The 17,669-nt window shown below is 46.8% G+C and overlaps 2 protein-coding genes across 3 annotated transcripts in view; one reads left to right on the top strand and one right to left on the bottom strand.

Annotated features, from left to right (window-relative positions):
• Nucleotides 1-1,199: 1,199 nt before the first annotated feature.
• Nucleotides 1,200-16,435, top strand: GINS2 (GINS complex subunit 2). Of its 2 annotated transcripts, XR_013996910.1 has the most exons (6): nt 1,262-1,351; nt 1,743-1,857; nt 5,895-5,994; nt 11,198-11,324; nt 11,500-11,951; nt 15,410-16,435. XR_013996910.1 is itself a non-coding variant. In XM_081108119.1 (5 exons), exons 1-5 carry the CDS (start codon nt 1,262-1,264, stop codon nt 11,623-11,625), a joined length of 558 nt encoding a protein of 185 aa, XP_080964245.1. In that variant the 5' UTR covers nt 1,200-1,261; the 3' UTR covers nt 11,626-13,570. The 2 variants fall into 2 exon arrangements, 1 of the variants encoding a protein (XP_080964245.1); XM_081108119.1 differs by lacking the exon at nt 15,410-16,435 and having other exon boundaries at nt 1,200-1,351; nt 11,500-13,570.
• GSE1 (Gse1 coiled-coil protein) overlaps nt 16,322-17,669 on the bottom strand; it is a gene marked incomplete at its 5' end in the record, with an annotated part of 105,239 nt that continues 103,891 nt past the window's right edge. The window contains one exon of the mRNA XM_081108118.1: nt 16,322-17,502. Within this exon, the coding sequence (XP_080964244.1) occupies nt 17,368-17,502 (135 nt within the window). The 3' untranslated portion in view covers nt 16,322-17,367. The remainder of the gene's footprint in view (nt 17,503-17,669) is intronic.

Genomic DNA, 17,669 nt, shown 5'->3' with positions numbered 1-17,669 from the left:
GGAGTGTGCATATTAACTCAGAATCTTCTAGGGCAGCGGTTCTCAACCTGTGGGTCGCGACCCCTTTGGGGGTCGAATGACCCTTTCACAGGGGTCGCCTAAGACCATCGGAAAACACATAGATAATTACATATTGTTTTTGTGATTAATCACTATGCTTTAATTATGTCCAATTTGTAACAATGAAATTGGGGGTCACCACAACATGAGGAACTGTATTGGGGGTCGCGGCATTAGTAAGGTTGAGAACCACTGTCTAGGGCAGTAGTTCTCAACCTTGGCTGCACATTAGAATCACCTGGGAATCTTTTTAAAATCCTGATTTCTGGGCCCCATCCTCCGGAAATTCTGTTTCTTTGTTATGGGGTGGGGCCACAACATTAGTAACAAAGAAAGAATTTCTGGAGGATGAGGCCGAGAAATCAGGATTTTAAAAAGATTCCCAGGTGATTCTAACGTGCAGCCAAGGTTGAGAACCACTGGTCTAGGCCGCTAGGGGATTCTGACACACGGGGAGATTGAGGACCAGTGCTATTAAATTTCACACAAGCCCACTGTATGTATAGAGGGCACCTGTTCAACAAACAGATGAGCACATCAATACATACTTGCTGCAGCCTGCAAACTTGCCCCTTCATAAGCTTCACCTGGGTTGCTTGCCAACGTGCAGATTCGGAGCCCTTCCCCCGCAGTTTCTGAATTGGAAGATGGGGTGGGGGGTGGGGGGAATCTACATTTTTAAAGATTTTTTAACCAATGTGTATGCAGAGGTCAGAAGATTGTGAAATGAAAGGAAACGCCTTCCCTCACTCTCACGGGGTCGGGCTGTTTCAGGTGATGCTGTGACCCAGGAGTAAGGCGGGTAGGCGCCCAGGGCGGGTGAAGGAACACAGGAGCGTGGCGCTGCTAGCTAGCTAGACGCTGAAAGGCAGGCAGGCAGGCGCCAGGTGGGGCGTAGGGTCTGTGACCCGGGAGAGGGCGTGGCCGCCCCACGGGAGTGGGCGTGGCCATGCCTGTGAGCGAGGGGGCGGGGCCGGAGCCGGGACACAAGAGGGGCGGGATGAGCGCTTAGCCTCGTTCAAGCTCGCCAATCCGCGGGCTCGTAGCAGCCGCTCTCTCCGCCTCCCGCCGCTCGCGGAGAGCGCCGAGTTGCTATTGGTCGGATACGGCTTCTTCCGGCCGGGGGGCGGGCTCCGCGCGGTGGCGGGAAAGCGGCGCCCCGGCACTTAAGGGACGCTGAGGGGTAGCGGCTTGCTCCGCTATGGACGCGGCCGAGGTGGAGTTTCTGGCGGAGAAGGAGCTGGTAACCATTATCCCGAACTTCAGTCTGGACAAGATCTACCTCATCGGGGTAAGGGTGCGCCGGGCATTTGCCTCAGCAACTGGCGTCTGCGGGCGGCGACTCGCCCTGCTCTGTTCCCACGTCTCGGGTGGGAAGCCGGGCGGCGGACTCCAGCCCGCGGGCCCTGCGTGGACGGGGTTGGGGCGAGGTTCGGAGCCGGGAGACGTGGGCGGGGGAGCCCCTGGAGGTCGCCCGCGCCTCCCCGGTGTTCCTGGGCGGCCTCCCCGCGGCGCCTCGGGAACTGGGCTCAGGTGGGCCGCCAGGTGCGGCAGCCCCACCGCGCGAGGGCGGACGTGGGCTGCCTCCCGCGCCGCGTGACCACCGGGCGTGCGTTTGTGTCCGGAGGTCCGGGAATGCCTGAGCTCTGCCTCGCCTTACCGGGGTTTGCTTCCTCCGGCAGGGCGACCTGGGGCCCTTTAACCCTGGCCTGCCGGTGCAAGTGCCTCTGTGGCTGGCGATTAACCTGAAGCAAAGACAGAAGTGCCGGTTGCTTCCCCCGGAGTGGATGGATGTGGGTAAGGACGCGGGTGCCCGGGTTCCGCAATGACGCCGTGACCCACTGACCAGCTGAAACCAATGGCTCCAGGTTCACGCCTTAGAGCCAGCTGACCGCTGTTACCAGGGCCTTGTCAGTTTGGGGTGTGTATACCGCTTTTAGTTCAGATTTTGTGCTTAAAGCTATTTCACCTTGCTTTAAAATTTAAAAGTATTATAAGGCCTTAAAAATAAACATTTTAATTTAAATATATACGTAGTAGAGGCCCAATGCACGAAATTCGTGCAAGAGTAGGCGGCCTTTCCCTGGGCTGCCTGCACCGGCTTCGTTAGGAAGGTCGTCTGGAAGGACATCCGGAAGGATGTCCCGTCTAATTAGCATATTATGCTTTTATTATTATAGATATAGACTGACATGTTGAGCAAAGTTGTTAATCTTACATTATAGAAAATGCATGAAAATAATCCGTACAAGAGAATATTATTCAGCCATATAAAGGAATGTGGATGAACCTTGAAAATCTTATGCTCTCTGAAAAGAACACGCAAAGACCCTATTTGTAACATTCCATTTATATGAACTATCCGGAACAGGCAAATCCACAGAGACAAAATAAATTAGTACTTACCTAGGGATAGGGGGATGGAGGGATTGGGGGTGGGGGGCGGGTCCTTTTTGGGGCAATGAAAATGTTGCCCAACTCTGTGAATATACTAAAAACCATTGAATTGTATACTTTAAGTGGGTAAATTGTGTAGTATGTTAATTATGCCTCAATAAAGTTGTTAGGGAAAAGAAAATGATGCATCGAAGATGCAGGCCGACTTGACCCTGACTTTATCCTTTGCGGTCTTTTTTCCCATCTCAGAGATGTGAGTGGCTCATTATCGCAAATAGTCGTAATTTTATTGGGGTGGTGGTGGTGGTCATAGGCATGCCTGTAGAATTTGAAAAGCCATGTGTGATTTTGATCGCCCCCTCCCCTTGGGAATCACTTGGGGATACCTGCCTCCTAGAAGCAAGGACACGTTGAGCCAGACTCTCACATGCAGTTAAGAAAGACTGGGCATTTCCGCCTCACTCCCGGTCCTACGGGGTGAGTGGCCCTGGAGGTCCTGAAACATCGTGGGGAACCCCAGTTCCTTCTGCTTTGAAGGGCCTTTTTAGTCCCAGCAGACCTGGCTCTGTTAGGGCTGCATCCCCCGAAAGCTTCTCATTGAGGATCAGCGCTGGCAGCTTTGGCCCACGTAAGCCCCAGCCCGCGTGCTTCCTAGTCCTGGAAGCACTGCCCATCGTCGACACTGCCCAGGAGCCAATGCTCTCTGACTCTCCCACCACGTGGTTCCGCCTGTTCTTGGACTTCATGTAAATGGTATCATCTAGTACTATGTCAGTTTTGGTCTCTGGCTTCTTATCAGTATAATGTTTTTGAGATTCACCGCTGTTGCAAGTGCCATTACACTCTTTTATTGCTGAGTGGTGTTCCGTTGTGTGAGTATGCCACAGTATGTTCGCCCATTCTGATGTTGGTGGATAGTTGGGTTACTTCCCGTTTTTGGCCATTGTGAATATGGCTGCTATGACTGATCTTGTCCAAGTCTTTTTGTGGATATGTTTTTATTTCTCTTGGGTAAGTAAATACCTCGAGGGGTGGAATTGCAGGGTCATGGACAGACTGTGCTTAGCTTGGTAAGAAACTGCCGGTGCTCCACAGGGGTTGAGCCATTATTATAACCCCACCAGGACTGTCCAAGAGTTTCCAGTGTTCCATACCCTGGCCAACATTGGAATTGCAGGGTTTGAACAGAGGTGTTTCATACTCTGGTTTAGATTTTAAAAAAGAAAAGAGTGAATATTCTGTGCAAAGAATAAGTGTGTGGGGAGAGAGCAGTAGAGAGTTACCCAGGCTAGAGCTGGGAGTGGCTGGAGCAGCTGATTGAGGTGGGCAGTGGTGGTTGGAGTTTAGGCATAGTTTGAAGGAAGAATCAGCAGGATTGCTGAGGGACTGGCCAAGGAGTATGAGAGAGAAGAGTTAATTAAAGATTAGCACCAGGGTTGTTGGCTTGAGCGCCGGAAGGAAATGGAGTTGTTTTCTTAGATGAGGAAGACTGCAGGAGCAGTGTGTGGGCTAAAGTGGACCCTAGGAGTGGAGTTTGAACATCTTACACTGGAGGTGCCTGATAGAAATCCACGTGGAAATCATATGGGCAGTGGGGTATTTGAGTCAGGAATTCAGAGGAGGGACTGATCTGGGGATGTGAATTTATCATGAGCACATAGATGGTATTTAATGAGGCAGGAAGAGATCATATGGGACGTGGGTTTAGGTGAGCCCTGCACCAGTGTTGAGAGGTCAGGAAGGCCAGAAAGTATTGATGAGATGAGAACTCTGGTGTTCGCGAAGCTAAACTAATACACTCCAAGGGAGAGGATTGATCCTCATCAGATGTGGAGGCTGAGACATAGCCCTTGGGTTTGGCCCAGGGGAGGATGTGGGCCTTGGTGGACTATGTTGGTGAAGGGGTAGCATAGACACACACATCTGAGTGGTTGAGGAGGGGAAGTTAATGCCAATGTCAGACAACTCAGTTTTGTGTAAAGGGCATGATGAATGGATTGGTAGCTGGGGAAAGACTTGGTGTCAGGGGAGGGTTTTCTTTTTCTTTAAAAAACACACGTTTTTATTGATTTCAAAGAGGAAGGGAGAGGGAGAGAAAGAAACACTGATCAGCTGCCTCCTGCGTGGCCCCTACTAGGGATCGAATCCACAACCCTGGCATGTGCCCCGACTGGGAATCGAACCTGTGACTTCTTGGTGCATGGGATGACATTCAACCAACCGAGTCACACTGGCCAGGGCAGGTTTTCTTTTTTTTAAAATATATTTTATTGATTTTTTACAGAGAGGAAGGGAGTGGGATAGAAAGGAAACATTGATGAGAGAGAAACATTGATCAGCTGCCTCCTGCACACCCCCCACTAGGGATGTGCCGGCAACCAAGGTACATGCCCCTGACCAGAATCGAACCCAGGACCCCTCAGTCCGCAGCCAAACCGGTCTGGCAGGTTTTCTTTTTAAGATGGGAGATGTTGCAGCATGTTTGATGGAATGTCACATAGTAAGGAGAAACCATGATCATTCAAGAGTGAGAGACTGATGCTGGAGTGGTGATCTGTGCAGGTGAGAGGAGGGCCCAGTGCACACCTGGAAGGCTGGCCCTTGTGTATGGGGACAGACACAGGGAAGTTAGGAAGATGCGGTGACAGGAGCATGTGGGCACTCAGCAAGGCAGTGGCTGGGGCAGTGAGATGAGGAGAGAAGGCATGAAGAGGGTGGGCATGATCAAAAGTGAGAGGGTGAATGGATCAGGGGAGTTTCATAGGATTGCAAGATAATACCAAGGGCCCCGTGGAGATGGGTGGTCAGTCCTTTAAAGTGAGACTCCACAGCATAGTCGTGTCTGTGTGTATCCCTTAGGCACAGTGGGCAGTTCAGATTTAGGACTGGAAGTTTTCTCAGGCTATTAATTGCGGACCAGTAGTTTTATTGCTAGCTTTACCCAGTGACCAGATAAGTTTCTATTGAACGAGTACAAAAAACGTTTTACATAAATGTTAAAGGCACGCTTTAAAATTAAATACCCATTGCATTTTGAAGTTATTATTACATGTTCTTACAAGCTAATATCTTTTTAATATCGTGATTGGCCACAAGTCTTAGAACAGAAAACACGAGAATTCTCGTGATCTGTCCGCAATGTGTTAAGTCAAGAGAGAGAAACATCAAGGATGAGAATCATTGATTGGCCATCTCCTGCACGCCCTCCACCAGGGACTCAATCTGCAACCCCGCATGTGCCCTGACTGGTAATTGAAGCATGATTCCTGGTTCATAGGTCAACACTCAACCACTGAGCCACACTGGCAGGGTCCAAAAACTGTTTTTAATGTATTTGTCAGTTGATCGAATAGGTAATATAGGCAGTTGGTAAATTCGGTTTTAAAAAAACATTTTGGTTATAGTGATGGTAAAATGTATTCATTTCTAAATTTCAGAAAAGTTGGAGAAGATAAGGGATCATGAACGAATGGAAGAAACTTTTACCCCTATGCCTAGCCCTTACTACATGGAACTGACCAAACTCCTGTTAAATCAGTAAGTAATCTCACTGAGAGTCCACGTGTTCATGGTTCTCATCCCTTAATCCCTGCCTTTCCTTTTTTATTTCATTCTCATTACCAAGGTAAGTGATATTCCTGTCCACTTAGTTCCTCAGGTCAGTAATCTGGGAGTCCATTCACACTGCCTGAAGTCTCTCCCTTCCTCATTTTTCCTTTTCTCCACCCTTCCCTCTCCTAGTAAATCCCTTGGTTCTTTTCATTTTATCTCTTAACTACAGGCCTGGTGCACAAATTCATGCCCTGGTGGGATCCCTCGGCCTGGGCTGTGGGGATTGGGCCAAAACTGGCTCTCTGACATCCCCCGAGTGGTCCTGGATTGCAAGAGGGCGCAGGCCAGGCCAAGGGACCCCACCGGTGCACGATTGGGGCCTGGGAGGGACCACGGGAGCACTCCAGGCCGTGTCTGGCCCATCTTGCCCAGTCCTGATCGGCCAGACCCCAGCAGCAAGCTAACCTACTGGTTGGAGCGTCTGCCCCCTGGTGGTCAGTGTGCATCATAGCGATTGATCAAACAGTCAAATGAACAGTCGGGCACTTAGCATATTAGGCTTTTATTATATAGGACTAGAGGCTCGGTGCACAAAAATTTGTGCACTCAGGGGTGAGGGGGGTCCCTCAGCCCGACCTGTGCCCTCTCGCAGTCTGGGACCCCTCCGGAGATAACGACCTGCTGGCTTAGGTCTGCTCCCGGGTGGCAGAGGGCAGGCCCAATCCCTAGGTGCAGCCCCTGGTCAGGCTCAAGAGCAGGGCCGATTGGGGAGTTGGGGCGCCGCCCCCTGTCATGCACAGAGCAGGGCGGATCGGGAGGTTGCGATGCCACCCTCAGTCACGCTCAGGGTAGGGCCGATTGGGGGGTTGGGGCACCGCCCCCTGTCACACTCAAGGCAGGGTCGATGGGGAGGTTGTGGCACCACCCCCTGTCACGCACAGAGCAGGGCCAATCAGGGGGTTGGGGCGCTACCCCCTGTCACTCACAGAGCAGGGCCCATCAGGGGGGTTGGGGCTCTGTACACTGTCACGCACAGAGCAGGGCCCATCAGGGGGTAGGGGAGCTCCCCCCTGTCACTCACAGAGTAGGGCCGATAGGGGAGTTGGGGCACCGCCCTCTGTCACACACAGCAGGGCGGATCAAGGGGTTGGGGTGCCGCCCTTATCACCCACAGAGCAGGGCCGATCAGGGGGTTGGGGTGCTGCCACTGTCACACTCAGGGCAGGGCCGATGGGGAGGTTATGGCTCTACCCCATCACACACAGAGCAGGGCCTGTGGGGGGGGAGGGGTTGGGGCGCCGCCCTCTATCACCCACAGAGCAGGGCCGATCAGGGGGTTGGGGCACCACCACTCTCACACTCAGGGCAGGGCCGATGGGGAGGTTATGGCTCTACCCCGTCACACACAGAGCAGGGCCCATGGGGGGGGGGGGGGGTTGGGGCGCTGCACCCTGTCACACACAGAGCCGCAGGGCGATCAGGGGGTTGGGGAGCTCCCCCATATCAGGCACAGAGCAGGGCTGATCAAGGGGTTGGGGCGCCTTCCCCTGTCACGAACAGAGCAGGGCGGATAGGGAGGTTGTGGCCCTGCCCCCTGTCACACACAGAGCCGCAGGGCGATCAGGGGGTTTGGGCACTGCTCCCTGTCACGCTGATCCTGGTGCCGGGAGGCCTCTCGGCTCCGCTGATCCCGGTGCTGGGAGGCATATTACCCTTTTACTATATAGGATAGAGGCCTGGTGCACGGGTGGGGGCCAGCTGGTTTGCCCTGAAGGGTGTCCTGGATCAGGGTGGGGGTCCCCACTGGGGTGCCTGGCCAGCCTGGATGAGGGGCTGAGGGCTGTTTTCAGGCTGGCGGGTGACTGAAGCTCCCAACCGCTCCTTTTTTTCTTTTCTTTTTTATTCTGGGCCAGCTTTAGCTCTGGCTTCAGCTCTGAGGCCTCTGCTGCTGAAAGCAGGTATCTGGTTTGTTTGGGTTCTATAATCAAAACACTGTATCAACTCCAGCTCTGAGATCCTGGCTGGCTGAAAGCAGGTTTCTGGGGTTTTGTTTAGCTTCTATATTTGTAACAATGTTTCAAACTGCAAGCTCAGAGGCCGGCAGCGGCAGGCGGGGAATGTTGGAGTCTTCCGTCACTGAAGCAAGCAAGCCTCATGTTAGCTTCAAGCTGCCTGGCTGCCGGCCGCCATCTTGGCTGGCAGTTAATTTGCATATCGCCCTTATTAGCCAATGGGAAGGGTAGCGGATGTATGGCTAATTACCATGTTTCTCTTTTATTAGATAGGATTATCACTTGACATTTGAACCCAATATGAACCTCCATCATTTCCAGCAGTAGCCTTTATCTTAACTATAAATATGTTTTATTACTAGAGTTTTACCCCTTTTTATTCTTTGGTTATGTGCATTTGAGTTCTTGCATGTCTGTCACATGAATGGCCAGAGGACTCACATTTGCCTCTGATCCTGAACTATAAGAAAAGCCCACTATTGGCAGAAATGTGCTGTAGTAAATTGTTTCCCTACATCCAATTCTGGTTCCACATCAGCTCCTAATTCACTCTCCACATTGCAGCCAGAATGGCCCTTTAAAGGTGAAGCTGCCAGCCCTGACTGGTTTGGCTCAGTGGATAGAGCATTGGCCTGTGGACTCAAGGGTCCCAGGTTCAATTCTGGTTAGGGGCATGTACCTTGGTTGCGGGCACATCCCCAGTAGGGGGTGTGCAGGAGGCAGCTGATCGATGTTTCTCTCTCATTGATGTTTCTAGCTCTCTATCCTTCCTTCCTCTCTATAAAAAATCAATAAAATATATTTAAAAAAAAAAAAAGGTGAAGCTGCCATATGATTCTCCTACTCCTTGGAGCCTTTCCAGGGTTTAGTCTAAAGTCCTAATCATGGTATTCAAAGCACTGCATAGGCTGGTTTTCTTCCTTCTCTCATAACTCTCTTACAGTTCTCCCCGCTGACTCTAAATTCCAGCTCACTTTGACTTCTTTTACTTCTTTATACATACCAAGGTCCTCACCTCAGGGCTTTGCATATACTGTACCCTTTGCTAGTAAGTTCATCTGTTCCCTGCTCCCTCCTTTGGTTTAGACCAGGGGTGGGCAAACTTTTTGACTCGAGGGCCACAATGGGTTCTTAAACTGGACCGGAGGGCCGGAACAAAAGCATGGATGGAGTGTTTGTGTGAACTAATATAAATTCAAAGTAAACATCATTACATAAAAGGGTACGGTCTTTTATTTCAGTAGTTTTATTCATTTTAAACGGGCCGGATCCAGCCCGTGGGCCGTAGTTTGCCCACTGCTGGTTTAGACTAACAGGTACTCCTTTCCTGTCCTACGTGTCATCTTGGCATCTCTGTACACCTCCATAGCATTTGTCAGTTAAAATTTTTTAATCTCTTGTCTGGCTATGCTCTTCCCCCCACCCCCAGTTCTAATGAGCAGGGACTGTGTCTTTTGTGTATTAGCACAATGCCTGGTGCTCACATGTTTGTGGAAGGAAGGGTGGGAGGAATGAGGGAGGGAGGGAATCAATGGAGGAGGCAGGAAAGTGGATCATTTTGCTTGGGACATACTTAGAAAGTAATTTTCAAAGTGTACAGCTTTTGATGCCTTTTAATTGATGGATTCAAGAGTAGAACTAGAACAAAATTTGGGGAGCTGTAGCGTAAGCTCTATTTTTGGATGCAAATGAAAATTCAAGGTACATAACACAGACTTGGTCCTTCAGTTCATATGAGGCTGCAGTTCACAGCTTACTAAGCATTAACTAGGTAGTGATAATGGGCTTGAGTTCCTGGTTTAGTGGGGGAGAGATGTGACCCTGATACCCCGTGGTTACACTGCAGCGTGATAAATACCGTTCAGAGTATGTTGGGATGCAACCCTAATGCCTGGTGGTATCAGAGAAGGGATCTTGGGCTGGAAAGATCAGGGAAAATCTGGGGGAGAAGGCAGAGGTGTGAAAGGACATGGTGTGTTTGGCTAACAGAGCTGTTGGGACACATGCAGACTGTATGGGGTGGGAGAGCTGAGGCTTTTCTGTTGGAGGCCCCAGGAGGGTGTTCAGGAAGGAGTGTGCCACCTATGGATCTGAGAAAGGCTGCTGTGGCAGTGGGGAGAGCAACTCGGAGTGGAGAATTGGGAAGCAGAGGCCCGTCCCGTATATTATGTATGCAGTTCTTATTGAAACTCTTGTCTTAGAATTATTTAGAATTCATTTGGCTGAGGGACTTAATTGTACCTTTGTTCTGCAGTTCAAGGAGCTGGGTTCTTTGTTCTTTACTGCTGTTCAGAGCAAAGGATCCAGATGTTTGGTCTTTAAGTAAAATCCACTACATAAACTTTATACCACTGATTATCCATCTACTAATCTTGAGCTAATTTTAGCATGTGAAGAGGTCATTTGCAGCTTATCCTAGAATGCCTGGTGATGATGATGTGAGCTTCTGCTTTTATCTTCTAGTTTGTCTTTTCCTTCAAAGATTAGTTTAAAAAATCTCACACAGGAAGACTGATTATCTCTCTCTGACTCCAATTCAAACTTTTACCCAGAATTCATTATGTAAAATGTGCTCAGGTTATGCTAATTTGCAATTTCTTCTGTGATTTTTGTAAATGTATTTTTGTTTTCTCTGTAGAGTAGGCCAATGTCTACTCTTCAGGACTTTTGCGAGGATAGAAGTATTGTGTAGTGCTGAGCACATGGCAGGCATAGAGCTGCTGTCTTTCCCTGGTGGGTTGTAAGCCCTTGGGTAACCGATGAGGTCTGAGCAATAGAAGTCATGACCTCTGAACCAGCCTTGAAACAGATTCATTCTAGATGGAAATTCTATAGCACAGAGCACTCAGTTATCCTGAGACACAGGATGTCCAACATAGAGTTTATTCTCTTATTAATTATTTTACGGAACAGAAGTCCTTGTGCCACTGCCCGCCAGGGGACAGGTTACATGAGCATAACTGTGGATCATGGCTGAATTTTCTTGGCACCAAGCTTAACTGCTAGGAATCCTTACATTTTAAAATTGAAAACAAAGCAAAACAAAATCTGAGTCTAGGACAGTGTGTGTATTTTACCTGAATCCAAACAACCTTTTTCTTTTTAAAGCCACTTTTAGCTGGATATTGCTTTAGTTTACTGAGTGCTTCCTTATGCAATTTATTTGTTTCCTTTAGTGCTTCAGACAACATTCCAAAAGCAGATGAGATCCGCACCCTGATCAAGGATGTGTGGGACACTCGCATAGCCAAACTCCGGGTATCTGCTGACAGCTTTGTGAGGCAGCAGGAGGCACATGCGAAGGTAGGTGTACTGCTGAGGAATTTCCGACAGCATTCTGCCTGCTTAGGCTCTCACAAGCAGGAATTACTGGCTGTGCTTTTAAAAATTATTGGTTTCTTATTTTTTGTTCAGTAGATTTTTTACTTTTTCTCAATCAGAAACTTCTCAACCAACCCTGTTTTCTCTTGTATTTTAGCTGGATAATTTGACCTTGATGGAGATCAACACCAGCGGGGCATTCCTCACACAAGCTCTCAATCACATGTACAAACTCCGTACAAACCTGCAACCTTCTGAAAGTGCCCAGTCTCAGGACTTCTAGAGAATGACCTTTGATTTGTAAAGGCCTTGTGTCTGCTGGCATGAGGCTTACCGGGTAATGTGTGAGTGCTCAGGACATGATAGAGGTACTCAGTGCTGGGTTTCTAGAACCATTTGAATGTAAGAAAAACGTGCAATGAAGCAAGGAATGGATTTATAACATTGTTGGAAAGCAACAGGTAATGTTTAGTTCTTAAGATATTCATTAATTCCACATCTGTCTCTAGAGGCCAACTGCTCCTTTATGGAGGAAAGAAAAAGCTTCAACAAACAAGCCATTCTCCCTAGCACAGTCTCAGGTCTCCTGCATGGAACTGTTATGTGTGGGTGAGTGTTCATGTTGCTTTGAAAAGACAGATACAAATGGTGATGGGGCCCTAGGACTTTGTTGTTTTGATATGGATCTTTTTAGCTGAATTTAAATCTAGAGATTGCTCACATAGAGGATGGCAGATGGTGGCTTGTGATGCCGACAGGGGTTGATCTCAGCCAGGGGTGGGGAACCTTTTTTCTGCCAAGGGCCGTTTGAATATTTATAACATCATTTGCAGGCCATACAAAATTAACAACTTAAAAATCAGCCTGCTCTATTTGGTCAAACATTTAATTAACACCCCTAATGCCTTGGTAGGGGCAGACCAAATGATTTTGAGTGCCTTATAAGGCCCACAGGCTAGATGTTCCCCACCCCTGATGCAGAATAAAGATGGAATCAACCCAATCTGTTGGGTTTATTTTTTCCTGCTTAAGCCATGTGGCTAAAATGATAATGATAGGCCAAACTGAGGTGTGTAGCAGGTTGTAAACTTCAAACACTCTGGTTGTCTCTTGTTATCTTTGCTATTTCTGGTTACAGTTTAAAGGGCTGCTTTAAAAACTGACCATGATATCTGAGTATGTGAGTGGAGCACAGTGCTAAGAAGAGTTGGGCCTATAGCACTGCTCTTGATGGGTCTTAGGGTAAGATGGTCATAGGGAGCAGTGGCTCAAAGAAGGGTAAATTCTAAGAGAAAAAAATTCAAATATAGCGTTTTGGAATTGCTAAATTGCTCATAGAAATTTTATTGCCCTGAAAGGGGAAAAGATTGTCTAGAGCAGCAGTTTTCAACCTTTTTCATTTCATGGCACACATAAACACGTAATTACTAAAATTCTGCGGCACACCAAAAAAAACTATCTTTTGCCAATCTGACCAAAAAGAATAGGTATAATTTTGATTCATTCACACTGTTGACAGCTATTGTGTTGGCTACTGCCATTTTTTATTTGACAATCTAAGGGAAAAGAGGTCAGTGCCCCTGACTAAATAGTCAGGTATTCCATGTTTAAAAAAATGCTTGTGGCACACCGGTTGAAAATCGCTGGTCTAGAATCATACAGTGAGTGGCAGTTTCTGTAACCTGGTGGTTTTTGACTGTCACATGCTATCTCAAGGGCTTTTTGAAGAGTGTATGTGATCAGCTGAGCCTGGACGAGACCTGCTGGTATCTGCTCTTCAGTGTTTAAAGTCCAAACTTACTTCAGGTTTCTCCATTCCTCATTGCTATCCATCTAGATGTCCCCCCAACAAGCAGCTGATGGTTGTTTGAACACGGAAGGGCCAGGAACAGAGGGATTAGGATACAGAAGACTTGTTTTTATCAGTTAAGGTGACTGTTAAGAGCAGTGGTTGACAACCGGTGGTCTGTGAGGTCTGAAAGGTTGGCAACCGCTGGCTTAGAGGACCGCTTTCATATGACAGGACTTGCCTTTTCTTGTCACTTTTACTCAGAGTCCTTCTGATTTTAATCCGGGGAATCTTCTTGAATGAAGCCACCTTATTGTGAAGGGTCAGGAATCCTGTGTAGCTCAGATCAGCCCCTAATACCTTTCTCCTAAAACCTGACTGAGGTACATTGGATCTGTCTTCACATTTTACCTGTAAAGCTGTATAGTTGTTGAGCATTAAAAAAAAAATAAAAAAAATTTGGTCTTTTTATTATAGCATAAAAGAGATTTTCCTCTTAACATGATTTAGGAAGATTTTATTTTTTTTGGATGTTGTCAGAAATTACAGCAATATATTCATAAATACCTAATTACTACATTCAACAAATAATATTACAATACAATTAATTCAAACAAGTACACTTAGAACAGGTTTAATTTCACAGCATCTAAACTGCCCCCAGAGTGACCGAGGCACTGTTTCTCCTCCCTCCCATGTACTGGTTTACTGTTCTAGCAATTAAACACAGGGTACATACAAAGTAACACAACCAATTAGCATGGTCTTCCTCAGGTCTAGGCAGAGTTAAGGAGTTTAAGTTAAGTGCTGGATCAAAAGTTGGGGACAGGCTACTGCAAGTAGTAAGAAAGTCAATAGCTTGGTTACTTGAAAGAGTATAGGGATTGCTGCTAAATGGCTAATATACACTTATTTAAGAGTAACAGAATCGGCTTGTGCTGATCATCTCCATCTTGTGGTGGATCCTTGGAATTTTCTACACTTTAAAAACACATGGCTCAGGGGGAAAGGGAGTATCTTGATGTAATGTTTGAGATTAGGCAGCCTTTAGGAAATACCGTTCCATGTACAAACGTAAGATTTCTTGTGTTATAATTCTTCACTGCTGAATATCCTTTGAATTTCCTTAAGGGTATTATCTAATAGAAGGTTAATGCCAATTTAGTGTTTTATTTCCTTTAGAATGTAGACTAAAACTGTTGAAAACCCTACCTTGGCCATTTATGTTAGGCAATGGATTATATCATGAAATGTTTTCATTGTGAGTTTGGCTCTGATTATATGAAACAGAGAACCAATGCATTTTCAAATGATCAGGTATGTAGATCCAAGTTTTGAGGAACGCTCTTGGTTTGTCCCTAAATATTTGATTAAATGCGAAGCTGGGGATTCGGCTTTGGAAGGTGTCCCTCACAAGTTTAACAAAACAGCCATCTCTTGCCGGTGCTGTAGGAAGCACATGAGGCCGTGGAGGACTGACACGGGTTGCAAAATCAATTCTAGAGCAAATTCGGTGTTCTTCTGAGCTGTGTCTTTTAAACTCAGTGTGATATAGCTGAACAAAATCTTCAGAGAGCACATATTTGCCCATTTTTAAGCCCAAACTGAAAAGAAAAATTAGATGAGATGAAAATGTGTTTTAAGATTTTAGAACTAATTATTGGATGGAAAACCCAGTATTGGGTACTATGTCTTAGTGGTGCATTTGTTTTCAAAAGACACTTTCCCTTTTTATTAGTTTATTATGCTGCCTTTTCTGGTGTATATTTATATTCTCTGATTGTCATATTACTTCTTAAGCCCAAGAATATGCAGGGATCTCTAGAGATGGGTGGGAGTTTGGTGTGACGGAGTGACAGAAGCTCAAGTGCAGGGTGAGAGTGGCGTTTTCAATGGGAAGAAGAAGCAGTTGTTACTAGCGCAGGGACGTCCTCCCTGACAACTAAACAAACCCCAAGGGAGCTCCCCTGGGCTGGAGGAGGAATGGGGCTCTGCTTTTCTTTCCCATCAAGTTATTAGATCTACATTTTTCTTTTTCTAAGCCAAGGCCATTACCAAAGCTGATCAGCAAAATTACTAGTACTCAGACATTCTGTGATGGCGAAGGAGGACTGGGAGTGAAGTGCTAAGATGTAGCTCTTAAGCTTTCAGACCAGAAGCAGCAAGCAGATTTTAAAGAGAAATTCAGTGACATTTTGCCCTGATTGTTGGCAATAGAGTTCCCTCTAAACACCTGTCCCCACCTGTGGAACATGTTGATCTCTCAATGTCTTTGCAGGGGAGGCCACAGAACAGCCCTTAGATCTCGTCAAATCGTTTCTGTGGAGAGGAAGGCGCTTGTTGACTGCTGATAATACTGGCGGCACTTTTTGTCTGAGTTTGCTAATAACTGGAAGATTCTTGGCAGACATACAAAGCAAACTGTGTGGGAACAGATAAAGCGACACAATGCCATCTGCCAGCAAGCTGTTCTGCACAGCTAAGGTCTGGGGCTGAGGGTGCGGCCACTGATCACAGTGAGTAGCCTTCATGAAGGTCAGCCAGCCCTTCCCCTGGGTAAAGGGGAGGCGTGATCACACTCAGACCTCCTCCCATCCCCTCTCCCCTGGCAGACCAACCATTGGCTGCTTTAGCCTCTGGTTCAAGCCCATTCAGGCAAGAGATACTTGCTTGATCTATTAAACCCTGCCTGAATGAGCAGTTAACTGGGACAAGAAGGAAAAATTTCCCCATTGCTTTGCACTGATCTGATTATCTTTCTAGCTGCTCCTGTGCTTGTCACAGTCAGTTCAAAAGGAGGAGAAGTTCAGCTCAGACATTGTTTATCCTTTATCCTACTTTTAGGCTTTTACAAAGCTTTGCATCTAAATAAAGCCTCTAGAGTTTCTACTTTGCACCTGTTCTCAGACTGCTGTAATACACCTTAGAATGCTATCACAAACTGCTCACTTCCTGAAAGGTTCTTTTGCAAAAAGCCCCATGCCTGTAGGCGCACGCACAGGTGCACACCCAGTATGTCTTGTTCACCATAGACTAGCCCCTCCTCACTGATAGCAACTAGGTGTAACTGCTACTTGCTGTCCAGAGCTGGGGGGAGAGGGTAGGGAAGGAGGTCAGAAGTAACGCATGGCTTTCTACATCATTTTCTGGTGCAACTCAAAAATGAAGTGATCGCATAGGCGCCAGTGGTAAGCTCTTTTACTTTTCTTCGTCTTTAATTTTTAAAAACACTTCAATATTTAATGTCCTGACCAGCAGCAGTACAAACACTAAAAGCAAGTTTGTTGTTTTTTTTTTTGCCCAGAAAAAAAACACAAAACACAAAACCCCAAAACAGGAAAACAAACAAAAATCCCCCAAAACCACATATTAAAAATGGCAGGCCTTTTATAACAATAATTAAAGTAATAAAAACATACAAAACTTTGTTTTTTAATATATATACACAGTACAAGGCTGAAGCACCTTTGACTTTTCTCTCAAAATTTGTTTGTATGAAAACACCCCCCACTGCAGCAACAATTTGGTGGGTGTGCATATATGTATACATAGAGCTCTGTACACTCCCCCCCACCCCATGGAGTAATAAAAAAGGTACCTTCAGTTTGTCAATTTGCTTTATCTTTAGGTGAGAGCTTTTCCAGGGAAAAGCCTGCTATTGGTGAGACTTTTAGTACTGTTGCTTTGAAGAAAATTTTGCAGAAAAGTAACCAAAACAAATAAGCCCTTCACTTAAAATGCACCCCACCTTCATTCAGCTGAAGCAGGTCTCAGTCCTGGGGAGGCATGAGACCGACCCTCTGCTGCAGCAAAAGCAAACTTGGGTCTTCAGGCATAGTAATATGGCAACACAAGAAACAGAACACAAGCAGTTTGATCCAATCTTATGCACCCAGGGGCTATAAATGATAAAAGTTTTAGTGTTGGTAACGGAGCCTTCATTTTCAGATTTTAAAACGGTGACATGGGGAAAGAAATAAAATTGCCTTTTAAAAAAATATATGGGCGATGTCCTACATTGGTTGCTCGCTGAATTACAAAGGTGATTCAGTTGCATTGAAGTCAAGGTGAGTTCGTTCTTTTTCTGGAGTCTGGAATCCTTTGCTTCATGCATGGCACATTCTTTATTATTTTTTTTTAAGCTTCAAACCTCCCAGTGAAAAATATTAAATATTCAAGGTAATAAAATAGATAATATTTCTATACTATAGGTTCGGCCTAGTGCAAGGGAAACCGTCACCTAGGATATCCCTTAAAGTAACCCCTAGGCCAATGCAATGCAGGCAATGCAAGGCACTTCCGGAAGTGATCCAGTTCCGCCTGGATTCGCTCCCTTTCTGAGACAATCTTCTGTTTCTGGCTCCTCAATTCCTGCAGAGAGAGATTTGCATTAAACAAACTGGTTTCACGGAACTGTATGTGATGCAGAAACGTGCTGGAGGCCACTTTGAAAACCTCCTCCTTCCAGTTCAGTGTTCTGACAGCGCCTCTGGGGGCAGGCTGAACTGGTTCTTCCTAAGTCTTGGGTTCTCACAATA

This window comes from Myotis nattereri, assembly GCF_964212035.1.
Source record: "Myotis nattereri genome assembly, chromosome: 15".
In the NCBI taxonomy this organism is placed as follows: Eukaryota; Metazoa; Chordata; class Mammalia; order Chiroptera; family Vespertilionidae; genus Myotis; species Myotis nattereri.
This window is presented reverse-complemented; position numbering and strand designations above follow the sequence as displayed.

Excerpts from the sequence above, each read along its gene's own strand:
- GINS2 (XM_081108119.1), top strand. The coding sequence starts at position 1,262 with ATGGACGCGGCCGAGGTGGAGTTTCTGGCGGAGAAGGAGCTGGTAACC. Across the intron at positions 1,858-5,894 it reads CCCGGAGTGGATGGATGTGG|AAAAGTTGGAGAAGATAAGG; the intron begins GTAAGGACGCGG and ends TCTAAATTTCAG. Across the intron at positions 11,325-11,499 it reads AGCAGGAGGCACATGCGAAG|CTGGATAATTTGACCTTGAT; the intron begins GTAGGTGTACTG and ends CTTGTATTTTAG.